At 39.8% G+C, this 27,898-nt stretch overlaps 2 protein-coding genes and 1 long non-coding RNA gene across 9 annotated transcripts in view; all 3 read right to left on the bottom strand.

Moving 5' to 3' along the window:
- The window catches only part of NR2C1 (nuclear receptor subfamily 2 group C member 1), a 52,800-nt gene extending 49,704 nt beyond the window's left edge, over positions 1-3,096 (bottom strand). For 3 of the 6 annotated variants that reach the window (XM_061454585.1, XM_061454590.1, XM_061454593.1), the window contains exon 1: positions 2,271-2,403. The gene's annotated coding sequence lies outside the window, so the exon portion shown is untranslated. Of the gene's footprint in view, positions 1-2,270; positions 2,404-2,943 lie in introns of those variants that run through there. The other 3 variants (XM_061454589.1, XM_061454592.1, XM_061454587.1) reach the window with 2 other exon arrangements.
- A 2,055-nt stretch (positions 3,097-5,151) lies between these two features.
- Positions 5,152-27,898, bottom strand: part of FGD6 (FYVE, RhoGEF and PH domain containing 6) — a 73,283-nt gene continuing 50,536 nt past the window's right edge. Inside the window, exons 10-21 of one of the 2 annotated variants that reach the window (XM_061454578.1) lie at positions 25,690-25,748; positions 25,523-25,594; positions 24,970-25,038; positions 23,241-23,324; positions 21,993-22,072; positions 16,867-16,969; positions 16,256-16,402; positions 15,323-15,425; positions 13,720-13,847; positions 12,914-13,042; positions 10,005-10,153; positions 5,152-8,340 (exon numbers count right to left, since the gene is read on the bottom strand). In XM_061454578.1, coding sequence (XP_061310562.1) covers positions 8,304-8,340; positions 10,005-10,153; positions 12,914-13,042; positions 13,720-13,847; positions 15,323-15,425; positions 16,256-16,402; positions 16,867-16,969; positions 21,993-22,072; positions 23,241-23,324; positions 24,970-25,038; positions 25,523-25,594; positions 25,690-25,748 — 1,160 coding nt within the window. In that variant the 3' untranslated portion in view covers positions 5,152-8,303. The remainder of the gene's footprint in view (positions 8,341-10,004; positions 10,154-12,913; positions 13,043-13,719; positions 13,848-15,322; positions 15,426-16,255; positions 16,403-16,866; positions 16,970-21,992; positions 22,073-23,240; positions 23,325-24,969; positions 25,039-25,522; positions 25,595-25,689; positions 25,749-27,898) is intronic. The other variant, XM_061454579.1, reaches the window with a different exon arrangement.
- LOC133269889 (uncharacterized) lies at positions 10,165-11,175 on the bottom strand. The gene is made up of 2 exons (XR_009743584.1): positions 11,052-11,175; positions 10,165-10,489 (listed from the first exon to the last, which is right to left on the bottom strand). It is a non-coding gene; the product is annotated as an uncharacterized LOC133269889 (long non-coding RNA).

Genomic DNA, 27,898 nt, shown 5'->3' with positions numbered 1-27,898 from the left:
ACAGGCACAAGTTTAAAGTGCCAAAAGCAGCTTGAAACAGCACCAGAAGATAACTTGTCTGGTTTTCCCTGACGGTCACTGTTGGGTTGCATGCTGCAGCCTGTGTCTGACAAAAAAAGCACAGGCAGATACCTGTGCCAGCCACAGGTTTGGCCCCTGCGCCCACCCTCAGAGGGGATGTTAATACCCTCACAGGCCTGGCAAAGCAGATACTCACATGAGAGCTCCCTGACCTGCATCAACCAAAAATCACTCAGGTTAGCAAAGCTTACTATTAAAACCAGTTAAGCCCTGGTGCCTACTGAAGCAGGAAAGGCACATACCCTTTGTCAGATGCAGCACTGCCAGCAGAGATCCATACTTTGTCCACCAGCAGAAGAAATGTGTACAAGCTAAAGATTTGACCTTGCTCTATTTCTTATACACAGTTCAGCTCCCTTTACGCAGGGGCTGCTGGCTGTTTTCAGGATTTTTTCTGACCCAGACATTACATACGGGTTACTTTCTTTAGGGAGACTGCCTTCCTTCACAAACCATAAGGAAACTCCAGCAATTTCACTGGCTGCACAATCTTTAATTGCATAATACAATAAGCACACAGTGAATCAAAATGAAAATTGAGTATCAGCATAAGGAACAAGGAGACTAATCTTCCCAGTGTAAATATTTAGATTTCACATTACAGGTGAAAGCCAGTATTCACTGAACTAGCACATTAGCTTTAAGCATTCTGTATTTTGCATGTGAATTATTTAACAGCATGCCATAGTATCAGTGGGTTTTTGTTTGGCTTTTGCTCCCCATGCTCCTCTCCCCTCCAACTTCAATAACACAACACAGTCATGAAATAAATTCGTGTTGAAAGGGACTTCTGGAGGTCGTCTGGTCCAAGCCCTTTTCCCCCCAAAGCAAAGTCAGCTTCAGAGTTACCCATGTTGCTCAGGGCTTTCTCTTCAGAGGCTGAGAAACTTGGATCAGAGAAACCAAGGTAGGCTTTAAAAAAAGTAAAATAAAAACCCAAACCAAAACAAAACCCAGACTCCCCCTGCTAACCCACAATCTAGCCTAGGCTATGGCTATTCTTAAAGACATCAGAACCCCCACTGCATTTCCACCATATTCATTCTCTTCAAGGCAACACTTCACAAGAAAACAAAACCAGTAAGAAAAACAAGTGTTAAGAAGATTTGAGGGGAAGAGATAAAGCCAGTTAATTTATCTGCTGTTAACTCTTCTGTAAAAAACATCTTGATCTGTTCTTGCAGAATGCAACACACTTAGCAAATGGTGCCCAATCATGCGGATAGAGCAGCCTGAATGAACTGCAGAAGCAGCTGAGGACTGTACACCATGCCAGGTGATGTCAGTTATGTTCCCTGTATTACCATGTATATGTACACATACAGCTGAGCACCATCAGATGAACCTCAGTCCTGTGATAAGAGAGGGTCTGTAATGCCTCTGGAGAAAGAGCTATGGATAGAAGCAGTCAGACATTTCACAGACCTTAGGACTTCCCTCAAACAAGCATACTGAGGAAAGCTGTACAGTCAAGGAGAAAGCTGCGGGTTAAATGCCTGTGTCACAACTGGCCAACATGGACTAATAGGGGGCTACAACAATTTACAGAATTATTTTCAGGTAGAAATACTGTTACAGAAAAAGCCACCCAAAATACAAAGCACAGAAGTGTCACCAGGTGAACATTGCCTCACCCAGCACGGTAATGTGATGGTTTGCCTCCCCCAGTACTTCTGTTTTTACTTACATAATGGCGACTCCAAAACCAGGAAGCTGCCCTACAGAAAACTATTTGAATTCTCTACCATCTCATTTTTTGGGATGCAGCTCTTCCTACTACACCACTTTCTCCAGTCCCCCTTGTTGATGCTCTATCAATAACTTCAGAGCAGTTTTCACATATGAAGAATGCCCAGCTCAGGCTTTCAAGAATCATGCCCACACGCTCGTCTTGTGGTAAAACCGGTATGGAAAGCCTTTTTTTTCTCCTTCTCTGTTTCTCAAGTTTATTTACACAACACATGCCACCTCCTCTCTTCCCTGCATAAAGTGCAAACCTAAGTCCATCCTATGATACAGGGCAGTGCTTTTCATAGTTAGGACAATACGTTGCAGCAGTGAGAGAAGGAAGAGCCCAGAAGCCCAGCAGCTCAGAAGTAAACCCCCACCCAACGACACAAAACACGGACCAGCGACAGTGTCATCTGCCACAACAAAAACACTACCGGGCGTTATGCAGAACTTATTACCTTAACCCAAACGAACCCAGACAGCCGCCAGCGCTATCTGAGAGGAGCGAACCGGCTGGGTGACGGAGACGGCAGGCACAAAGCGGCCGGGGGTCGGGAGCTCGGTCAGCCCCCGGGGGGCCTGACGCCATGCACGGCCGTCGCCGATGGGGGGGGGGGGGGGGCGGGGAAAGGGGGAAGGGAGAGAGCATCGCGGCGGCTCAGCTTCCGCCCAGCTCCCAGGCCCATCTTACCCCAACCCACCCCCAACCTTCCCCCTCGCCTCTCCACTCCCCGGGGCGCTCCGCGGAGCTGCGGCGAGGCAGCGCCCGGACTCGGCCTCCCCAGCGGGCCCCTCACAAAATGGCTGCGCGGGGCCGGAGCCCAGCTTGAGGGTGGCATCGCCCACCGCCGCCTCCCCCCACGGCTGCCTCTCGGCAGCGGGAGCGGCCGGAGCCCGCCGAGCTGGCGGCGAGCAGCGGACGGCGCCGCCCGGATGCGGGGCGGCGGGAGGCGCAAGCGGTTCCTGTAGGTGAAAGGTCGGGGGGCGCGGGGCCGCCCGCGGGACGCGCCGAGGCCTGAGGCGGGACGGGCGGCGCCCGGCGCCATGCTCCGCGGAGGCCGCGGAAGCCGCGCAGGGACGCACCGTTAGCGCACGGCCATGGCCGCGCCCGCTGCCGGGGGAGCGGCTCACCTGGTGGGTCCGGCGGCCTCTTCCGCCGGTTTATTTGGCGGCGGCGGTGGTAGCGGCGGCTCCGGCTCCCGGAGGTCAGAGTTCGTGACCCCGCCCCCTCGGCTCAGCGCCGCCCCGCCCCTCACCGCCGCGGCGGCTGCGCCTGCGCTTGCGCCTGGCTGCCTTGGGGGTGCTGGGGGGCTGCTGGGGTGGGGCTGGGGGTCGCCGTGTGCCCCCCGGCACCTGCCGCGTTGGGCAGCGGTCGGTACCGGCGCTGCCGCCTCGGGCCTGGAGCGGTGCTGTGGGGAGCGCCGGGAGCAGAGGTGCCGCGGGCAAGTGGCATCCCTTACAGATGGGGAAACGTGGCTCTGACCCACGTGTTTCTGACAGCCCCGTGCCCGTGAGGAGAGCTCGAGTCTCCGTGTCTCCGCTGCTGTTCTCTTCAAGGAAACGGCAGTGTGTCAGCTTTGGGAAGCTCGGTGGGATCTTCCCACTGGGACAAATACATAGGTGAGACTTGAAGAGATGAAACGTGGAGAGACATCGACAGCACTGCCTCACGGTGCGAGTCACGCTCGCGGTTACTGTAGCAGTTCAGCCGGCGGCGCTGGGAAAAGCTGTCTTTCTCTGCCAGCATGGCAGCAGCGAAGTACCTCATTAGACGTCAGCGCTGCTCTGAGCAGGGTTTGTTAAGGCAGCGGGGAGCCTGACTGCTCCTGAGCGCACACCGCGCTGCAGCAGGGCTTTCAGAAATGCGCCAAAACTGCTGCTCTGGCTGTGTCTCAACAGTCGTTTGGACCAAAGTTGAATTAATTAATTTATTCTAATCATTTTAGTAACCTTCATCTTAAGTAAGAGTTACATACTTTAAATATGTCCCTTTCCACCCCCTCGTTTTCCACGTGTTCAATGAAGGTATAGCTGTGGTTAGAGATCAGCAGGAACTACAGGATCATTTAGGCTACCGGGGCTGTATGCACAATTTCATCACCTGAAATTAATTTAACTATTTTACACAATCAGATGACATAAGCATCAACATCTGAGAAGCAGAGGTAGGAAAAAACCTCCAGTTTATGTGCTATTAATAAAATCATTCTTGTCAGTTGCTTCACTACTTTTCTTCCTACCTAGTCCCATAGCTGCACTTGCATCCGGCTACTCTAGCTCAAGATCACTAACTAGTTCAATTAGCACATGCAGGCATCAGTTTGCTTTTTGATCAGACACATGCCCAAAAGCCAAATGCAAATGAACCTGACAAAGAAACTTTAAATTGGAGCAATTAACTTGCTAAGCATTTCCTGAAAGTGACAGATATAACACTCTCAGTTGACAGTACTTTTCACTTCCTAAACTGGCCTGAGCCTTACATCCACTTTATAAATGAAGGAAATTACTGCACTTTAATTTAACGAATACCAAGGAATTTGAACCAGAGCTTATTTCAGACAAGTATTCTGATATGTTCAATAGAGCAGAAATGTTGCTGTGACCAATAAAACATGGGTTTGATTTTTTTCCTTTAGCAAGTGACCCAGTTCATACTTGATCTGTATCGCAGAGGCATGGAGCTGTGTCAGCCAGGATTACATGAGACACATCCCTATCAAAAACATGCAGAGAAACAAAACTCTTTATGCTGCAAATGCAAGTTACCAAAAAAACCTGCTTTCAAACATCCATCAGAGAAGTACAAGGAGGCAGCGTAACTAACCTGACAGAAAAATCTCTCATTTACAGGCCCTGCTAAAATACTTACAGAATCACAGAATCATTTACATTGGAAAAGACCTTTAAGATCAAGACCAACTGTTAACCCAGCACTGCCAAGTCCACCACTAAACAATGTGCCTAAATGCTGCATCTGTATTATCTTTCAAATACCTCCAGGGACGGTGATTCAACCTGGGCAGCCTGTTCCAATGCTTGACAACCCTTTTGGTGGAGAAATTTTTCCCGACATTCAATCTAACCTCCCTCCCCGCCAGCACAACTTGAGGCCATTTCCTCTTGTCCTCTCTCTTGTTAGAACTAATGTTTCAGGTGGCCAAATCCAGCAGCAGTGTCAGTCTGTGCACACAGCTTACATTTTCTGGCTGTTTTCTCTTAGTAAGGGCAAAACATGAATTTTAAAGCAAGACTGATGGGCAGGATAATGACAAATTCTGCTGTTTGAATACACAAACTACATAATACATAAAAAAACATGATTAAAAAAGACGGAAATTCAACTAAAGTGAATTTATTTATACAAAAATGATACATATCCACAGGAGTATTTACAACAACTTTAAACTTTTAATTTACAAAATAAAGATTCTATTTGTTCATTTAGACAGTACAATTTAGGACTGCTCCAAATAAAAGCCTATTTGGATGGTAAATACAGGGGACAGCAGTTACGGCAAACAAAGGCATTGAATATGTCTTTCTAAACATCTCTTTACATTATGATGTAATTAATATACATAATTGAGTAATCAGTTTTTCCACACAAAAAATATTTAAGTAAAATGTGTTCTATAGCTGCTCAACTATCCATTTGTTTTAAGTCCTTTGGGCACAAAAAATAGTTTTTGTTAAAAAATGTTAAAGAGAATTCAGGATCCTAGAACCTTTCATTTATCTAAGAATAAAGATGCTAGAACTATTACTCCATGCTAATGTTTGTCTCATACTCTACTAACCAATCTTAAATTAATTATTAGCTATAGATTCTTATAAGAAGAGGTAGCCAGGTGTTTAAAAACTTCTGGTCTTTTTTTAGTGTTCAGTCAAATCAAAAAGTGAATACTTTACTTTTGATGGCAATGGATCAAAATGGGAGGTGAGATGGAGAAATAAGGTAAGTCTGAAAAGCAATCATCTGAAAATGTTACGAAAATGCCTATGTTGTGGGTTCTTCATATGACACAAACCACTCGTGCTGGAGAAAGGGGAAAAATTCAAACATGTTGACAAAGACAATTTATTTCACACAGAATTAGGCTGCAATGTATACACTATTAAGGCTCCAGTCAATCTATCTCTGTCACAGAAAGATTTTTTTGATTGATCAGCTACTTCTGGAAGAAGTCCTCTGATTTTCATAGAACACTTGAAACTATTTTTTCACTCTGCACCAAATCCTCAGAGGTAGTTTAACGCCACAGGAAGCAGAACTTGGGCGCCTTAATTCAGTACCCATTTTGACTTTTATTGCTCTGTTCTGCAACAGGAAGATCAATATCACATGATGAATTGTAATTAAATTAGCTTGCTCCTAGCCAAATCTGATTCATTTGCTGGTTCATGGCTTTGCATCTTAGTTCTTGTGCAGACCCTATGAAAATACTAAAAAGCTCTTCCCTTGGATAATACTAACTGGAGGAGCCACATCTCATCTATGTTATATTGGGTATTGGTTTTGTTTAGGAGACAGTAAAATCCATGTCAGAAATCGCCCTGAAGAGACATGCTAATAGCTTACATAGCTTCAAACAGCAGCTGGTTTTGAAAATTAAGTAAAGGCCCTTTATATATAACAAGAAAAATATTAATTTATCATGTTTCTATTAAAATAATAAAAGAGAATAAAGGCTTTGATCAGACTCACACTGAATTTGAAACACTATTTGGTCAAACCTCTAGCGTTCATGAGGGTCAGATCTCCACAGCCTTAAGTCCCTGATTCAGAAAGGTACTCTACTGAAATGCCTGAAATCAATGAAATTACTTGTATACTTAACATTAAACATTGGCTTAACATTAACATAGGCTTCCAAACACACTATTAACAACAGAAGCTCTGGAAAATCAAGCTTCTTCAGAGCTAGTTAGTATCTTAGACCTGATCGTGAGGTATTTGAGGGAATAGGAGAATTTTGGTTTGCATTTTCATTCTTGGCCTTCCTGTGATGACTACTAACTATTCTATTATGCATTCTCTTTCCTTTGTGAGGCCACAGAATAGCTATTAACATGGATTCAAACTATTAATTAACAGTGAATTGCTCTTAATTCTGTTAACCACAACTAGCTTGATTCAGAGGAATACTGAGAAGTGTTTCATACAGTAAAATTAACTGGCTACTTACGCATTTGACATAAAAATGGCTTCCTTTCATATGTTTTTTCATAGTTCTAGTTCCATTTATGCTATTACAGTGTTAAAAAACTTTCAAAAATTAAATAGAACAAATGCACCAGAATCATCAGTAACTATTTCCTAATGAGGTATACTGATGATTTTCTTAAAGAAAAAAAACCCTAACACCTAAAACTGAATTGTATTTTAAAGTGTCGAACAGAAAAAAGCATAGTGTAAACAAGAAAAGGTATTTCAAAGAATTGTACGCATTTTCAATGCCATCTGCACTAAAATAGCTGGGTTTTCTTTGTATGGCAATTCCAGTTTAAACATAATATTTAAATATAGTTTAAAATTTGGGGAAGGGTGTGTGTGTGCATATATTGTTTAATGTTCTTTGAACAGTATACAGTGTTTCATGCTGCGTACAGAACCCATTTGACACAAAGTTTTGAAGCAAATAATATATTTTGTCTTTTCCCTGTGTATCAAAAATGTATTTTTCATTCTGCTTTAAATTACTATTGGAAACATAAAAGAAAATACACCCTGTGATTGTTTGAAGATAACTCATTTAGTCTCTTTGGCATCTGTAATACTGAAAAAGCTCTAGTGCCTTATCTCTGTAATTGCAAAAATCTGTTTTACATTATTTTTCCCTTTTCTCTTTTTGTAGTAATTGAACTTTATTTTGCATTGTTTCTGTGATACAGAATTCATTGTACTGTTTTAATGTACTGGTAAGCAAGATTTCAATTGCCATTCAAGGAAAGGAGCAGCAGTATCATACAACTTCTCATAAAGGAGTTTACAAAGCCAACAAAGATCCAGAATCTTTGCAATTCCTATTCTAATCTGTTCTTGCTAACTTGCAAAGTGAGCATCGGCAATTCATGACCTATACACAAATAATGAGGAACTGTACAACTGCAACGGATTTGTTTTGTGTTTTGTTTTGTTTTTTGTTTTTTTTTTAAATAAACTTTAGGAATATGTTGACCAACCCCTCACCATTCTGAAGACATGGGCACTTTGGACCTCAGAGCAGACCTCACAAATCATTCTGACCATTTAAGTAAACACTGGAATTTAATAAATAACATATTTTGTATCAACACAGAAATACACACAGTTCTTTAAAAAAATATTACCTTACACTAAAAATGCAACAACTCCTAATCCTGACAAATATACAATTTTGTGGAAGCTGAGACGGCAGGATTCCATTTCTTTGAACAGCTGCTGTACTCTCTTTTACCACCATTCCTGGACATTTTCCTTTAAGCTTGCAGACACGATGCTGACACTGCTATAATATGGTGCCTTCTTGAAAAGCTTCTATCCACCTATTAGAAAATCAAACACTGTTAGGCAGTTGCTGGTAAAAGTGTAAATCACACTGCTTTGACTAGCTACAGATCCACACAAGAAATAATACCATACTGGCATTAGCAGTTGGTCTGTTTGTGCAAATGCCAGAAATACATTCAGTGAGTCCAAACATACAAAGCTTGCTAGAGATGTATTAGCTATCAGTACAAGGCCAGATGATAGAAGCATTGAAGGCAGTACTGGACTAAGAAATTTATCAGCTCTAGCAGTAAACGTCTTGTTAAAATTTATTACTGTACTTACACAGATACAGAGAGATTTTCTTGGCCCTAGTTGGACAAAATAGCATCCGCTGATGTAAACAGGCCAACAGCATGTTCTTTGTTTTTTTTTTAATGCTATCAAAGCAGTATTTATTCTAGAGGTTCAGCATAAGTCTCCTAACGATATTACTCAAACAAAGCTTGCATTTTAAGGTACTGAACGTTATTCCTAGCTAGAGTAAAAAAGAGTATGTCCAATTTCAAGTTTTCCTACTGATGAAAAAAACCAATTGTCTGAATAGGAAAACAATGCTATTGAATGCCTTGGATCTTTTTTTAGTTTTGTTTTATACAGTACGAATAAGGACACAGTGGAAACAAGGGAATGGTATTGTAACTAACAAGAAAATATTTGTATGCATCTGCAAGACAAAATACCCCCCAAAATCAATTAACGACTTACAGATTTTGTGTAGAGAAGTGTATTTAAGCATGTTTGCAGCTGTTCAGAATTTTCAGTTGTGCTGACTATTTTGTTTTCTTGAATATCCCTATTTGCACAAAACTATTCATGCAGCCCTTTGAATGCTTAAGTATTAATAATGGACTAGTTAGCACATGACATCTATTGTATTAATGTAAAATTCATTTGGGAGAACTGCAGTGAAACCAGTCATATAAGATAAGCATACAGGCAAGATTAATCTACTGCTTCCACGCTGAATTCTAGTCTACTCCATGATTCATATAGCAAATATTGTCTCCTGATTAATGCCCAAGCTTCTAGGTTATTTCATATAAATCACACATAATACATACATTGATAAATATGACTCCAAACTCAGACACATCAGCAGGACTTTAAATGAAACAGCTTGTGTAAGTATTCTTTGAATTCAAGCTTTTGGTCTGAACATACTAAGCATGCCTAGGTGCTCACGCATATCTGCACACACACTTCAAACGTGTGTCCCTTACTTTGTAGGGTTTGCTTTATTTTCACTGCCATATATTAATTAAAAATAATTAAAATTTACAGCTGGAAATAAAAGAAGGGACACATCAGTTAATTCTTAAAACACATTTTCTGATTTCTCCAAAGGTAACATTCAATTCTCACTTCAGCAGACCAGGGATAGAGGAATAGGCTAAAAAAGAAAGGTTTTTTATTTTACCTTTCTAAAACTTTTTCATTCTCCTATATTTATTCTTTTGCAAAGGACAGTCTGCTTCTTCATTTAAAGCATTTCAGAAGTCCTAATGAAACCAGGACCTTATGTTTAAGTAATTTAAACGTTTTGTTTACATATGTTATAATATGCATTTTCTGTACATATGCTTAATCTGTGAACATTAATATTCATGATTTCTGAACCATTTTCTAGAAAAAAGTAACAAATCAAATAGTTTCTTACTTTTGAGCTGAATGGGGATCATCTGCTTTAAATATATAAAATAAAGTGTTTTTGTGCAGTAAATGGAACACTCTAGACTCTGAGTTTTCATCTTTTACTTCACTGACTGTGAATCCAAGTAAAGGCTGGCTCTCTAATGCTGCCACATCCTATTTTATGGGGGAAAAAAAGCAAACGAGACAAAATTGAGCATGTAAGACATACTAAGAAATGCATTTAGACTTACTCATGCACCATACCATTGCAACATACTATACAACAAACAGGTTGTTACAAATAGTCACGTACAAAATGCTGCTTTTTATAGTCTCCATGCATGAATCGAGGGACAGGAAATAACAAAACCTCATAGACTTCAACATAGCTGTTCCTCTTTTTATTTCCCATTTCCCTGGTAACATCTTGATATTCTTTTCTCAAGCACAGGAGTCACACTCCAAATACTTAATGACGGTTAAACTTATTTTGCTTCCTGGTGCTGAAAACTAAGAGCTGTCCTGGGTTCAGCAGTAGCAGTCATTTTTCTCCTTCTTGGTAGCTGGTGCAGTGCTGTGTTTTGACTTTCGGCCTGGGAACAGAGCTGACAATGATGTTTTGGTTTGGCCAAGGACTTTGTGAGCCTCATGCTCTGCCAGGGAGGAGGGGAAGGCGGGAGGAAGCAGAGACAGGACACCTGACCCAAACTGACCAAAGAGCTATTCCATACCACAGCACGTCATGCCCAGGATGTAACTGGGAGTGAGCCGGAAGGGCTGGGACTGCGGGGTTGGAGGAGGTATGGGTCGGTGCTTGGTCGGGCTGGGGGGGCAAGTTACCAGTCAGCTGGTGCTGAGGTGTTGTATTCTCTTCCCTTGTTATTTCCTTTATCACTGTTACCGTTGGTGGTAGCGGTGGTGATTTGTGTTACACCTTAGTTACTAAACTGTTCTTATCTCAACCCGTGGGAGTTGCATTCTTTTTGATTTTCCTCTCCGTCCCTCCAGAAGTAGGGGGAGGGAAAGAAGGGGGGGAGTGAGTGAATGAGCTGTCTGGCTGGTTTTAAACCACGACAGAGCATAGGGAAAAAAGGTTGCTAAGTGTTTTCCTAGCCAAGTGGTTGGCTAGTACAGAGTAGCAAGAGAAGCTGCACCTTTTTACCTCCTCTTCATTTAATTTCAAAACCTGGCTAATAAGGCAACCTTTTCCCTTCCTCAGTTATCTCAATTGCTTCCTTTTTTTATGCCCAGCATTTCTGGAAGGGGGAAAAAGGAAAACATATTTTCGTCCTTTGCATATTCCAAAACAGTGTTTTGTAACTAGGCAGGGACCTGCAATGCTTCTGGAGAGTAAAAAAATAAATAATGAATGCACATAAACACCGACACATCAGGTGAAGACTTTGGTAATTGCCTCTACATTGAAACAAGAGTATCCTGAGAAAGCAACGTTTCTTGATATTGGAAAACAGTCAAGTAAGGCTTAGAAATCTGGTTTAATATCTTAGGCACCTTTTAGTATCTTAGGTAACTTTTAGTATCTCAGGTAGTTTTTAGTATCTTAAGTTTTTGTACCACTAATAAGTGGTCTTTTTAGCACTAAACTTGATATCACGTGGAACTAACAGAAGTAGTTTAACTGGAGCTTTCTGGCTAAGGCCACACTGGACCTTCCCTTGAGCCTCTAAACAATGTCTCCTGCAATGGCTCATCAGGATGAAAAATAAAGACAGCTATTCCTTAGTTTAAAGAAAACAGGAAAGAGTTAATTTTATTATTTTGATCTGCAAACTGAAGCTACTCTGGAAGGCTAATATCAGCAAAAGAAAATTTAAGGTGACTGTCACAGACAAATATGCCTTTCTTTACCCTTTGTTAAAGTCTCCTTTGCAACTACCGGGAAAGACACATTGCTGTAAAATATTTGTCAAATCTTTGCAAAAGTACCTAATCAAAGGTAGTTTTACAAATACTTGGGGTTTTACTATTGACAATGCTGTGGTGGAAATAACATCACAGTTTCTGGACGTAATTCAGAAATTCAAAATAAAGATTGGCACTACAGGAGGAACAAATCTGAGCATAAACCAGGAAATAGCTAGAGTGGGAGTGGCACGAGGGTAAAGAAGGGTAATTCTTTACAAAATATCAGGCCCAGGATAGGCTGGACCTTACATTTTGGAAGAAAAGTAAAGGATGGCAATGCCTTTAAACAGATGCCTTGGATATTTTGCTCTTCAAAGCTATTAGCAAACTATAATATGTAATACACAAAGGTGAAACCCAAGATCTTCCAGTGCTACAGTGCATCCATATATGCTGCAAGACATTATAAGATGCAATAAAACTACATCCTCAGCACATGCTCGGATGTGCCAAGCTTATACATATTGATTAGATTATTCCACACTACAACAGAACTACACATTCTAAATAAAAATAGCAAATGCCATTAGATAAGATGCATTTCTTTTTTCTACTGCCACACTGTGTATTAAATAGTAACTCCAGGCTGAAGATGACAGTTTGAGAAGAGATTTAGTCTGCTCATTTTCCAAACATTCAAGATACCATATGGAACTTCAGAACAAGATACTTCAAGATGCTTTTATAAGGTTGTCTTTGCCACTAGCCCAGCATGATGCATCCAAACAGACCTCCATGTATTCAGCTGACTCAGAACATACCTACAACTGTGCAATGGTGTGTAATGCAGAAGTACTCAAAGCTAGGTCTGGAATCAGAAACAGTGGAGCTGTATCAGCATGTTATGGTACTAAGTCACTGGGCCTTTTCAAAATACTATAATGCAATCAGACCAGTTAGCATTACGTGATCTAACTATAGCTTGTTGCCAGATGATAAAAATAAACAGCTTTGTAACAAAGAAAGTATTATCATTGGCTATTTGATTTCTAATATGTAACCTCTTACCTCACTAGCAGCATATGTATATAGCACCTTATTTTTTATAACAAACCATAGGTGTTTCCATGGTTTCTTACTGCCCTTAGATCTGTGTAGATAGCCACTCATTGTAGAGTCTTCTGTATTTGCCGAAACCTGAAGAGACAAACAAACCCCAAAAGTATGTATGCATCTGACCAGGTTTTCACAGTACAGATTTTTTTAAAACAGATCTCCAGTGCCCTGTCCTGTCAAAGACTCCAATTCTTACCCGATCTCAAGTTAATGTTGCTAATTAACTCAGACGGCTGAAAGAAAACTGATTTTGTCTGCCACCTTCTATCTGGTCTGCAAGAGAGGTTTCTGCAGTCATTAGGGTTGGAACTTAAATTGGATGCAACAAGACAAAAGAGGGCTGAAACACTGAGGATCACACACAGATGGAGAACACACATTTATGTAAGAAGAAAAAAATTACTTCCTTCCATTCCCAAAACCTCCAGCATAGGTAGGGAGAGTTTAGCTCTACCTTTCCTAATCATAAGCTAGGAGCTGAGTTGGTGTAGGCATTGACTGTTGGTGCAGTGGTAAATCACCATTCCTTGAAACATAGGGAAGCAGGAAAGAAATTAAAATTCCAACTATCTCCCTGAATCACAGTCTCACAGGTGTTTATGCAGTTTATATTCTGCTTCAAAGTTCAGGTCCCTGCCTAAAACTAAAGGGCAAGCCACTGTTACGGGCAAATTTTGACTTTGCAGATTTCTAAAGAAATGCCTAAATATGGAACTATTTTTTTCATTGTTAATATTGATGATATAATATCAACTTACTTCTTTGAGGGCTGCAGGAATTTTTTTCTGCTTTCTTCCAGAGGGAATGCTGTGTAAAACTGTAGACAAGGCACTTGATGGAGATTTATGGTTGACTGGGGATCCACTCTTAGGAGTGCACTGGTTATCTAAAATACATAGGATAAATATGGCTTTCATGTCATAGGTGACTAAACACAGGCAGTGATTCTTGGACTTTTTTCTTAAAAACAGCTGACATTTTTCTTCTGATTAGCTGTTGCAAAAATAACAATCACATTGTGTGGAATTAACTTTTCAGTATTATCATCAACAACATGAATTAGAATCTCTCAAATCACACCCAGACTGAAAAAAAAAGCCCACAAGAAAATGAAAACCACATGGATTGGTCTTGTTTGCTTACAGTCTGTGCTCTTGATGATGAACTACCTTTGCCCATATGCAGGGTGAAAATTAAGTCTTAAAAACCACACCAAAGTTTTAGAGCTGTCCTCTGCAGTTCAGCCTGTGCTTAACATCTGTTCCCCAACACTGTCCTTCAGTCCTCTACATCTGTTATCTTCTCAGCTTTTTTCAGTATGGGTGCTACACAGTTCCTCTTCCAGCATCATGCCATCATTCATGCACTTCTGGAGATTCCCATCTACAGAGTCAAATCCATACTTCTCCACTGCCACTGGCATTCCCTTTATCTCTCTTGGAAGACTTCTGCAACACTTCACTCCTTTAAAACCCTATTTTCTAGCAAGACCTACCACTGTTTCACAGCCCATCCTGGAAGGAATAGCTTCATTAAGTCTACTTCTAGAGTTGTCCCTGAGCAGAGCCCCTGCCGAGGCTCTGAAATAATAAGCAGAGCAGGAGAGCAATTGGATTGCGACCTGTACCCACTTGCTGTGCAGCTCTCTTCCCAGCTAAAAGCACCTGCAATTGCCTGCAGCACAGGAGCCTCTAGTGCCCAACCCACAGACCTGCAGGTGGTCCATACAATCCACCTTCTGCATCAACGCAGGCTCCCACCAGCACTTCAAGGGTTGCCGATGCTGCTTTCCATATCCCCATGAGAAATGTCACTGCCAGCATGCTAGAAGCCATAGCCTGATTATTTCCCTGGGGAATCACAGATTTCCTGATACCCTATAGAGCTTGTGTTGAACTGTAGCCTCTGCCAATGGGAAAGGCAGCAAACTGTTCCAGTCCCTGCTTATGGCTGCTTGCATATTTTATACTAGAGTCTTTGGCAGAATTCAGAGCAAGTCTTGTGAGATGGGACTGGATTCCCATTTCACTCAGAGATGCCTGCACTGACTTTATGTTCGTTTCTGCATAAATATAAGATGAAAAGCAATGTAACACTAGTTATCTCAAGAAGAAAGAGGTATATGGTACATGTCATTACCATAGGGCAAATGCACGTTCCTGGAAGAAAGAGCCAATGTATTGAAAATTCACTTCCTAGCTTACTCCACAGAAACTTGCTTGGGCCTTTTATAAACTCAGATGCCTAAGACTTGTCAGTGACTAGCAGAATTAGGCAGTTGAATCCAGCAGTAAGGATGAGGCACAAACATATGTTAATAAGGGCCACAAAAATAAGACAGCTTGTGAAGAATTTCTTTACCTTGTTTCTGTAGCTCCCTGAAGCAATGATCACATACTCTTGCTGGCTGGTTTTTCATGTAGTCTAAACCATGTTTATTTGATGAACAAGCTTGACAAACAATCTGGAAACAGATAAAAGCATTATTGTACATGATGTGTGCTTGTAAATCACCAAATGCTCAAAGACATTCATTTCAGCACTGTTAAGGCTGTAACAGAACCTGGTTTAAGTTTTTGGCTTTACCCTATGTCCTTATGTTCAACATGCTGCTCTTTTCCTCCTCTAAATTATAACAATTAAAATATAAAAAAAATAAATCACTGAGTTACACAAGTTAATAAACCAACATTAACAATCCATGAAGAGAAGAACAAACTTACTGTATTACTGAACTGTTTAAATCATAAGATTTTAAAGAAATAACTAAATATAGTAATTGCTCTCTTGACAATTTCTCTACAACACAGATGTCTCAACTGCACTGAATTCTGTATTCTCACTTGATTAAAACAAGAAGAAAGGTTTATTAGATATACCTGTCATAAGTGTTAAATATATATATATATATATATATATAGCTTGGTACCAACATAAAACCAAAAATCATTATTTATCTTATCAAAATTGGCGAGGAAGATATTTTTCCTCATTTCAGCTTACATTCTCTGTTTGTACAACGTATTTACAGAAGCGGAAGACAATTGTAAATAGTACTCCAAAACACAAAATAAGAAACATGTAACAGATTAAAAGGTTGAACACTGCTCTATTATAACACCTTGCTCTAAAACAAAGAAGCAGGCAACTCCTACATGATGGTTTTAATCCATACAATTGTGTCACAGTACAGCATTCTCTTAAAAGAGCTGTGGCACAATCAGGCTCCATCTGCATTTGTCACACAAGGAACCTGAATGACTAATGGAAAAGGTGATGACAAAATTGCCCAACCTTTCCACATGCCCTGCAGTGATGCCTTCGCCAAGTCAAGGTGAATTCACTTGTGCAGATCATACACATTGTGGCTCTAGTATCAGGGATCCAGATTGGAGCCTTTGATCCGAGCGGACTATCTTCTTCCTGTTTCTCTGGATCTGCCTGAGAGAACATAGGCAGAATATCATTGCATTCAGTGATGAGAAATAAGATTAATATTAATCAGTGATTATAGGGCAAGTCTAATTAACATTGAAAAGCCTTCTCTGATAAATTGTCATGGTTTTAAATGTTATCTTCTATTTCATCAGTGACCATTATAATGCAACCCTGAAGAGAGAGCTGTATTTAATTAGTTCAAAAAGGCTGTGTGACTTTCAAGCTTTACCAGCCTATTTATACCTTGCTTTTAGCAAGATTACAGACAGAATTGAAAACCTGGCTTGGATTTTTTTGAAGAAAATAAATGTATGAAGCAGGTAACATTACGAATGATGTATTGTTCTGTTCACTTACCATTTACCATCCTGTTGTATTATTCATTATGGAATGCCCCTTGTTTCTCTAAATACAGAGAAGCTTTGTATTCAAAAAAGGAAAAACACAACAATAACGGTGTGACATACCTCTTCAAGACTTTTGCTAGGATTAAATGTGATTCTTTTTTTTGTATATTCTTCAATTGACTTGGAGATGGCTTCTAACCACTCATCTCTTTCTGTAGCAGAACTGTTGGAGTAAAAAAAAATATAAATTTATTATTACTAACATTTAAAACTAAGAAGCAAGTGTTGATTAGAATCCCACTGGCTTTATTACACACTGACTTAACTCTCTTGCAATTTCAGTTTTATAGAGCATCTCCAGTTCCTGCTGAAACAGGCATCATTGTTTTAGCTGTCTGCATGGTGTCAGTCATTTGTGTTGATTAATGATAAAAAAGATTTCTGTGTCTGTCATTATAATGTGGATTCCCTTTCCCTCTTTCCTCTTTCCAAAACCTTGTGATTGTTTCAGGGCTTCTTCGTCATTATCATTTACTGATCTAAATGGTGCTCCAAGAACAAAGACATGGGCCCTCCTCTTTTGAGAGGGACCCTGAAATTTCAGCAAGCTTTTCCTCCCCCCCTCCCCTTCCTTCTGCATCAAAGTGCAGTTTGTTATACTCAGCTCTATGAAACCTCAAACTTCTGTCAGGAAAAATACACTGTCTCTTCCCCAGCCTTGTGCTCCTACTGGGTCATGCTGCTTTGAAATGATTCTTCTCTTTCGAATTTTTCCATTGGATTAGCTAACTCGAAGAGATAAACATATGAGCTTCCTGTACCTCTCTATCCCACAGCTGGTGGATCACTAACCAAGTGCAAGGAAAACATTAGGCTGAAGTGGCATGGCATGGGGAGTAGGGGGAACAAGGAGTGCCTGGCACAGCCTGTAGCTACACTAAATTATGTGCAATGCCAAAGCACTTCCTCTGGCCATGGGCCCACTACCACTTTCATATAATAAAAATCCATGCTTCTCCTGTTGCAAAGGGCAGGCTCCTAGACTCCCTGTCAGCCACTAGGTCTTATTTTCACTCTTACGCCACAACACACATGGTAACACAGTGGGCTATATAGGCACAGTGCACTGGATTGGGGTACAAATCCATATTAAAGCAACCATTTGACCTGGCTCTGGATCAGTTTACTGACTGGGTTCATTATGCTGAACAATTGTACGAGCGCTATAGAGGGTGCTCTAAGGAAGGAAGAAGCAGTTTTGTGGGAAAGGAACAGCTTGACATGTTTAAGATGACATGTCAGCTTAAAAACAGCTTCTAAGATTTAATCAGTATCTACTACCAACATTATTTTTATTCCTTGCTTCTTAAACAGTATCAAATAAATTAATTTGGAATAAATTAATTTGAACCAGATAAATATATAAAAAGGAAAGTTGGGAAGAGGAAAGCAAACTGGATGTGCAATACCAATTACTTTTTAAAGACCTTTGTAGATGAATTTGGAAGCTTTGATCATCTTTGAACCTTTAGGAAAAATACTTTGAGCCAGGGTTTTGAATTGGATGAAACTGAGTACTATACAGAATCAGAGAGGACAAATCTGGTAAGGTTCCCCTCACAGGGAAAGCCTGTGAAGCACAAGGGGAAAAAAAACCCAGACCGTCTAGCACACACAGGAATAAAATCAAAACAAGAGGAGAGGAGATAAGACATAAGGAAGGGTAAAGCAATGTATTATTGTCTGTCCCAATATCTCACACTCTACATGGAACACTTTGTTCAGTTTATTTACTTTTGCTGCCTCATCTGGAATGAACAACTGGCCTGCATTAGCTATGTAACATCCATAACTGATTAACTCCTTTGGCTTTTCCAAAATCTGGTTACATTTAACTAGGTTCCTATATTAAATAATTACATTTAAAGTTGGCCCAGTTTTTGGAGATTAAGCGTTCCCCTATCATGTAGGGACTGATACACATGAGGCTGCTTGCGCATGAGCTATGTGGCTTATGTCCCAGTGTTCAGCTGTGGAGCTCGTGCTTGGTAGGTTTGCTAGTGCTAGCCTTTAGGATTGCTTACAGCCCCTTCAGAATTTAACAGCAAAGGCAATGCCATCAGCAACTGAATTGATGTAATGGTATAGTACAGCAAAATGGGCAGAGTTCCTTCTGCTGTCACTCCCAGCCCTCCTCCCCAGCTGCACAGCCCTACCCAGCTTCTCTCGCTGCAGGTCCAGTATTTCTTGCAGCCTCCCAAAAATAATTTTGTTTACTAAAATTGCAGGGTTTTCTTCAGGTTTTTCGAAGTTATTATTATTTATTTCTTTATTTAACAAAACAGCAGAAAACTCTGAATGGACTGCAGAGAGCCCCAGCAATTGTTATTACTGGCAAACATGTGTGCTAGGGGCACACACCACAGCTACCCAATGGAGCTAAGCAGCTCAGTGGTCCCAGGAGGGCTCTCAGAATTATACCCCTGTTGCTTTCAAGATCAGAGCCTTAGGGCACCTCTCCTAGCTGAGCTAGTATCCCATGAACTATCCTTATGTTAGGGGAAGCAACGCAGCTAGGTCTGCCTGGGGCAGCTCTTCACTATCCTTATTGAGGGGATGCTAGCCTTGAGGGGGATGGGACCAGCTGGCCTCACACCACTTCAGGCTGGCATGACTGTTGTTTTCAGGACTGAAGCTTTACTGCTGTACAGTGCCATATCATGCAGGTGTGCTAACTTGTTTCTCCGATTAAGAGATTTCTAGTACAATACTGCATTGTACCATGTAAAACAATACACATTCCTACAGCTATCCCAGGAAAACTGAAACCTCAACACAGACTAGACAAAGCAGAATAAATAAATATATAAACCAGGCAGTAAAACTAAACCTGAAATGATAAAAGACTCTTGTCTAAGTAGTAATCTACACTTCTTTTGTTAACTGGCTTACTTTTTATGACTAGCAATTTTTCACCAGCTTAATTGCTACCCTCCCCATCTCTATCCCCAGGATCATTTCAGAATCTCTTCTCTGGTATACATTCCACATAATACTTACTATTTGAAAAGACAAAAGCAAAATTTGTTTCCAATGTCTGTAAGATTTGAACAGTTTTGCAATTGGGATTTTTACCACAAAGGAATCAATATCTGTTAGAATGAGGTGTCATCACAAGGAAAATGTAGGCTGTATTGACAAGCTACTGATTCTTTTCACATCCAGGATATTCATCAATAGGAAAAATACATTTAACTGTGAAAAAATACATGCAAGCACCTATTGCTGGTAGTTTTTCACTTGTTTCCCTCCTACATCATAATGGGCCCAGGACTCACAGATGGGTAACAATCTGAAAACCGCTATTTTACACCTGGGGCCCTCAGCACCTCCTTTATCCCCAGCAAATGCAACCTCCCATCACTGTTGTGTAACTTAGGGCTCTGACATACACACAGCTTCCAGCAAGTATAAAAATAAGAGAACTGAACACTGCAGAGATGCAAGATCAACAACACTAAAAAAGAAAGTAAATCAGAGCAGCTTTAGTTGGTAATGTGAGGTTAATTCCAGTAATTGCAAGGTCAAAACAAAAACATGTCACAAACTCTGCCCAATTTCATGAAAATGTTATATATAAGGGGTTTTCCCCATGGGACTAGCATGCATTTTACAGGAGCTGCTTTTAATCTACCACTTAATCAGTTCCTCAAAGGGACAAGTCTGTCACGTTTTGTGGAAGAAGGTAGGCTGTATTTCAAGATGACAATCTTTTTACAGGTTCCAGTGATTTCTTACAATTTTCTTAAATGACTGAATTCAAAGTGAAACACTGTTTCAAGTCAAGCAGAGATAAATCCACATTGCCTACTGCAATCGCATAAATGTCTTCATGTATTTGTGTGACACCCAGTCACTGAGGCACCTAAGCAGTAAGGGCCTGCTCACATTAGACTGAAGCAGAATCACACTCTAAACTGTGACATGCATTTTTTTTCCCCACTGTGCAAATGAACTATGAGAAACATTTAAATTTGTTGAAGGAGTATTTTTGTATTTTTCAAGTCTATTGTTATAAATAACTATTGCTCAGACAGTCAAACTACTTCCTTTGGCTACTTTGACATGGTTAACCTTGGTCTACCCCTCAGCTAGAGATAACTGCTGTCTTTGTGCAGACATCCTCATGTCGGTGCTTACAAGGTCACACAAAAAGAAGCGTCTGCCCTTGCTCAGCTTTGCTAAACAAAAGAAAAAAACATGTCTTCCTTCACTGGTATCAGCACCGTCACAAATATCAGAACACATGAAACTTCAACTCAAATGTAGCAAAACCAACAATCCACAAAACCAGCTCTTTGCTAAAGGCATCTCATTGAAGGCAGACCAGAGTTACTCTGGCTTAGTGGCCATTTATCCTTTTTCTTCTAAACAGAGAATTTGGTTTTCTGTTGAAGACAACCACTGTTCCAATAATTGCTGCCATTTCCATAATTTCAGGTTCACTGAGATCCATTTCTTGTTTCAATTACACTGAAGACCAGGATGACTTCTTCCAATTTATATCAGTTACCAATGATGATATCGAAATTTATTGTCATGCTTCATATCCTGTCCTGTTAATGCATGAACTTAATGCATAAGTAACTTTGGAAGAACAAAAAAAAACCACTGAAAAGCAAAGCCTAAAATTAACCGAAACAAAAATATTTGATTTCTTCTTCCTCTCAAGGAAAGGCAGTGAGAGGATAGTGTTTCTGTTCAAGTTTCTGAAGGTGTATAAGCTGAAGAGCAGGAGCCAAGCAAGAGTTTTACTCACTCCAATTGTTAATGGTTCTGAGAACAGCAGAATCCCTACCAGCTGTAGCTTTAAGCCCAAATTGCTCAAATATCAGCTACATTTACTGTATCTTTTGTGCTTCTATCCATCATTTCACAACAGGCAGTCTTCCTTACAAGTTAGGGTGAACTGTATTAGAAACTAGAAATTCATACGGTATCTGTGAAACTTATTACATGTGATCAGGCTTCCTTTCTGCTGGCCCATTTAAAAATAAACTTAAATTTTCAAAATTAGATTTTGAATGTGAACAGAAGTAGATTAGAACAAAGCCTACCTTATTTCCAGAAATCCATCTGGCATTCCCTCTGTTCTGTAACTACTCCAGCCAAAGGTAACTTTGCATTACATAAGTGCACAATGAGCTATAAAAAGCTTACATGGCGTTTTCATTTGTAAGACTTACCTTGCCGAAAGAATGAAGGATCTCTCTACACTTTCAATGTTCAGTTCATTCTGATATGCTTCCTGGGTTGGCTTTTTAACCTTCCATTAAGAGAGAAAACTTGACATTCAAACTGAAATGGTACTTTCACAGTCACTTTAGTTTTACTTACTGTAAAATCCCTTACACTTTAGTTTTACTTATTGTACAATCATTTACACTTTAGTTTTACTTACTGTGAAATCCCTTACACTTTTACTGGTACTTTGGAAAGAAAAATCTCTGCTCATACACCTCAGAGGGCCCAGCTATGATAAAATTACATGCAACCCAAATTTTTATTTCACTGTGGCCTATACTAACACTGGTGACACACAGGCCAATGAAACTCCTGCTGTGCTTCAACATGCCCAGGCCCATTGCCCTCTAATTACCTCCTGCAGCTGGGCACAAAAAGGCACTGCTGCTGCTACAGGAGAAGATTCAACCTGCCTGTGTACCCCACAATGGGTATCTGCCCCATACCTCCAAGGGCTGGATTGCCCTGCTAACCCTTCTGAGCTACCAAGTTTCAAATATAAGGAGGTTTAAAAGCCAAGAGTGGTTTCTGAGCCACCATGACACATCTGCTGGCAGAAGTGATTTTGCAGCTCTGCCTGCGAAAGCTCGGACTTGGGTGCCAGACCTGCACTGCAGCTGGACTTGGTGCTTTTATCTGACAGGACCAGAGACAAGTTACTTCATTCCCAAGGCAACGGTTTGTTGTTCCCACTGTCATGTCAGAGATTATGTCAATATATGGCATGTGTGTCCCTTATCACTACCCAGAGGGGCTCAGGGCTTAACTTTTGTGGTTTTCACAAAGGCTCAGAAGCAAAAGCCATGTCTCCCCTCACTATCAGATCTCTATAAACCACGGAGATTTAATCCACCAGAGATTTCACAGGCCTAAGCTCTGCACGTAGGCAATAAAAAGCAGTTACAAAGCAAAAGAGAGGCAATCTCAGGAAGTAGGCAGACTGTTCCAGAGTAGCACAATACTGGATGAAATGCAGGTGAGATCATCCTGCAGCAACACAGGTTTTTTAGGGAAACCTAGATAGCAATCCCACAGGCCATATTATGCAAGAAAGATTCAGCCTGTAGGACTCCTCTGGAACGTAAGCATCTTTAAATCTCTTTCCAACAATAAACATAGTTGTGTTTTGAACATTTGAAGGCCTGAGTTTAAATAGATTTGGAGAAAGACTCTTCTAACAAGTGACTCACCTTCATTCCAGCCAACGACAGCATGTTGTTAAGTTTATACATCCCTGACTGAACCGGGGTTGTATACAACAGGGCATCATTGAACTGTAATACAGAAGCAATGTTTTTTAATGACTGAAGACTGTTTAGAGACAGATAATTTCAGATGCATTTTACTGGAAGTACAGAACTCATACAGCATTGAGATCAACTGTCCAGAAGGGCATGTTCTACTTCCTATTATTCCACTTAGAACCCAAGAAACATTTTCATGTATGAATTTAGGTAACAATAGGTGTCTATTTATATCATCCTTGTGTAAATATACATTTGGCACATGACTAAACAGTGCACGGATGTCAAAGAACAGGCTGTCAAAAAGGACAAAGATGTTTCTCGTGTACACAGCTGTACTGCATAGCAAGCTACTTTAAAAGAATATTAGAATTAAGCATTCAAACAAAGCAAAACATTCCAGAAATTCAGAGACAGTAGAATTAAGATTAGTAATTTATGCTTATAAGGACAAACTTATCCGCATGTATCATGTGAATTTTACCAGCTTAAATGTGCATCTACTGTTTATTTCCTGTTCCACCAGACTTGGCTTCATTCACTGCACTTACTGAACAGCTATTGAGATTTATTTGTTGTTCAACAAATGGATCCAAACTTCGCTAGTGCACATAAACATAGACCAGAAAACTGAACAGCCTCATCTGTGAGGTTCTTTGCAAAATAACCAAATGTTTCACAAGCCTTCACATGATCAGTGGAAAAATTGCTGGTGAAGTGTCTGAAGGCATAAACACTAGCCTGCACAGTATTTATATTTATATATATTTATATTTAAATCCCCCCCCCAAATACCCCAAAACTCACCACCTCCAAAACTAAAACAAATAAAATCCAAGCTAGATCTACTCAAATTTATAAACATCTGATTTGGGAAGTCCAGCTCGACACAGCACCAGATTTTTGAGAGTATTACCATAACTGACAGAATTTGCAATTATCTCCAATTATCTCAGTGCTTTATATGCTACAACCTCCAGAGCATAAGACAGTCACTTGCAAGCTTAGAATTCCTACTCCATGACTGCCTAGGGAAATACTTATTTGTACTACTGTAACTACAATGCAGATTTCAGCTAGGACTGTGGACCAGCAATGCCACATATTACACATGGCAGCAGTTGCCTTACCATCTAAATAAAAGGGATAAATAAAAGTTCAAGTGGAAACAGGAACTTCAGGGATGCACAGAAGTTTCAAAACAAACAGTAGCAGAGACAGGAAAAGAACCCAGCACTTAACTTCCAGCTCAGTGCCCTGCCCAGGATGCAGGGGGCTTGTGCAGGGGAAGAAGGGAGGAGAAAGGAGGGAGAAAGAGAGAGAAGGGTAAAACAGCAGCCATGGAGTTGTAGGTTTTACGATCTGGTACAGCTAAGTGGGATGGAATAACTGTTAGCTTTTGCACTACCACAACAGCATCTTCGCATAAAAGTGCTCAGATTTTAAATGAGCCTTGTTCAAACAATACATTTTAATAATCAACAGTTTTCTATTAAAATTAGCATGTATGCTAATAGATGATCTCTCCAAATTAAAACTGTGCAAGTAACACAGCAACAACTGGTCATTTTATCCATTACCTGCACTTATTAGTTACTTATGTTTGCGGTGCAATGTTTCAACCACTTTAAATTACATTAGCGTTAGGTACACAGCAACATATACAGTGCCTTACCAGAAAAAACATTCGTGGCTGCATGACCTTCCGGGACAGCTTCATCAGTGTTCCCTCCTTCAGAAAGACCTAGCAAATTAAAACAAGACATTTGAAGCCTAGCTTCTCATGGCACAAGCTGTACAGATGAGTTGACTTCATCATCATCATTCTTATTATGATTATGGTTATTACTACTACACTAGAGGTGCTGCAGAAGTTTTGGGATTCAAGACCCCTTTTCTGAGAAAGGCTGTTCACTCTTAGGTTTCTCTAAAAGTGAGTGTGAATGGCTGCATTAGTTTTCCACACTTGAAACCATGCTTGAGGAAAAATAAACCGCCTCCAAGACCTGGCAAGGAATCGCATACTAAAAATCACAAGTTTTCATCAGATAAATGTCTAAGCCCCCCACACACACACATATGGAGAAGCAGTATTCATTTGACTTTTAGAACTGAGTAATTAAGTGATGGACCATTTTTCTTCTTGGTAAATGCCAGCTTCAGTACTTTGCATATCATCTGTGCTGCACTTTTACTGCAATCTGCTGAATGCCATCTGGAGGACCTACCCTTCCTGGCTGTACAATCTCGTGGTGTCCATTTAAACTGTACTGGATCTGCATAAGTTTCTGAAAGTTATCCTACAGGGAGAAAAAGCAAAAGGTAAGTAATTGCCCTTGCACCCATGACTTGAAAAAAGTTTTAGTCAACCAGCTTTGTAAATCAAAATACTTACTCCTTGCTTCATGATGTCGTTGGCATGGTTTGCAACTTCTATGACAACAGCTAGGGCATCTGAAGGATGAAGAGATGGTGATTAGGTTATACAGACTAGTTAGCATTGGTATTTTGTAAAGCACGGGTACAATATTGCTCTTCCACAACACACAGAGATTCAAAAACCAGTCACTGCATCCAGGAGCACTTCCATAGATCCCAGAGTCTTTGGATCATGGTTTAATAAGTGCACTAGCAAGTCATTGCTTCAACCAGCAGTGCTGATCATTTCTTACAGTTAATCAAAACAGTATAAAAGCAAAATTAAATTCTAGATTATCACATAAAGAATTACTTTAATTTCACTGTCTTGGCATACAGCAGAAAAGTTAACATTTTAACAGAAACTATGCATTTTTTTCCATTTTAAACAATTGTCTCCAGTGCCAGTCATAGACTACTTAGAAAAATTATCTAAATCTTTGTGATTTCTTTATTCTGCCTTTAGTTTTGTTGCACCTCAAGATAACAGTATAAAGTTCAAATTTCTAAATGTAAAATTTTTAATACCAGAAGAAAAACAAAAAAAAAAAAAAAAAAGAAGAAAGAAGAATCTCTCAAAGGGAAGAGTTGCCGAAGACAAGAGATTTTATTAAGTACTAATATTCAATAATTAGCAATTACAATTCAATGATTGTAATATATGCTATGGTGTAACTGCAAAAAGATGTTACATAAAATGATTATGTAAACAGGGAGTGTATATGAGAGAGAACTCATCCAAGGTTCTCATCCAAAAACTTGTAATTTACTTAAGTAGGAAAAGAAAAAAAGAAAAAGATTAATTTAATTGAAATCTGGAACAACTGCTTTGATAAAATGTAGTCTCTAAAGTATTTAGCATCTTCTCAGTAACTGAAATACTTCAAATAAAGCAACTACATCTGCTTAAAAGTGCACAGAGAAGTCTACTAAACCAGGTAAAAGCAAGGCCTTGTTTTTTTTCCCAGATAATCATTAGAATATTAGTACTGTAGAATGTATATATTTCCCTTATTGTTGAGTTCATATTCAGGAAGAAAGCATGTTAAAAGGTGCACCTTTTGAACTGAAAGGTTCAGAGAGTCATGAAGGCATACAAGAAACTAAACTAAGATATGGACAAAAAGATCCTAAATTAATCTAAGGAGAATTTTTGTTTCCATTAACCAAGGCAATGCAAGCACGAGTCAAACAGTTAAAAAGCATAGCATATATCAAGCATTTTATCAAAATTTTAGTTTAGATATAGATGTCATGATGTCAGCTGAGCCTGCTGAAAAATAGCTGGTGGTCTCCTGCTAGGAAATGTTGGAGCTGCTCCAGCCAAAACATTCCACCAGCTCCCATTCACTTGAAAGAAATGAAGGGAAATTTAGCTAAATTCACAAAGACAGGAACGAGTACCTGATTTTTTTGTTATAATTTCCTTCATCTGTCAGCTATTATATCTATTAAAAACCTAAAATTTTACTGACTCACTTCAAGAAAGTGTGAAGAAAGTTAGAGAAAAATTTGTGGTTATTGAAGGGAATGTTCCAGAATCTCAGGGCTACTTATACAGCCAACACTAAACAAAACTAAACAACAACAGAAAATAATCCATAGGGCCAAAGTCCATAAACAAAGTGGGTTTTGGCAGGGAAGTGCATTCCATTTCTTATACCACTTAGCTGGAATTAGTGTATTCAAGTGAAGGCCATCAGGAAGATGTGTTATTAGGGTTTTTTTCCAAGAATACTAACCATCACTAAACCTGGTCTTCCCCTCCCCGACCCTAATTCAATTAAACAACTAAGCAAAGTCAGATTCAGTTAAGCTTAACTGTCACAAGAAAAAACTTGACGAGTAAGGATTCTTACTCAGTTTCAAAGTTAGACTGTGGAACATGTCAAATGCATAAAGCTAACACTGTTATTGTTACAACTAAGCTGCTGCTTTTATCTTTGATATAAGAAGGGAGAAAAAAATATTGTGGAAGTTACAACTACAAAAACCACAGAAGCTGGAGAAATTACAAGAAAATGTAAAATAAAATATGTTGCTCATTAATAAAGTTAATTTTTTTTTTATTATTATTTTATTAATAAAATTATAAAGTTGCTAATTTTTCAAGCGGTCAATTATTTAATGTGCAGTGCAAGCACTGGATTGTTAACAGCCATAAGAAATGCAAGGCAAACTTTTCT

The sequence above is a fragment of the Pezoporus flaviventris genome, unplaced genomic scaffold, assembly GCF_033815535.1.
Source record: "Pezoporus flaviventris isolate CSIRO_AGI_PZ_B2104156 unplaced genomic scaffold, CSIRO_AGI_Pfla_v1 ptg000016l, whole genome shotgun sequence".
Classification (NCBI taxonomy): Eukaryota; Metazoa; Chordata; class Aves; order Psittaciformes; family Psittacidae; genus Pezoporus; species Pezoporus flaviventris.
Note: the sequence above shows the minus strand (reverse complement) of the source record. Positions and strands in the feature narration are given on the sequence as shown.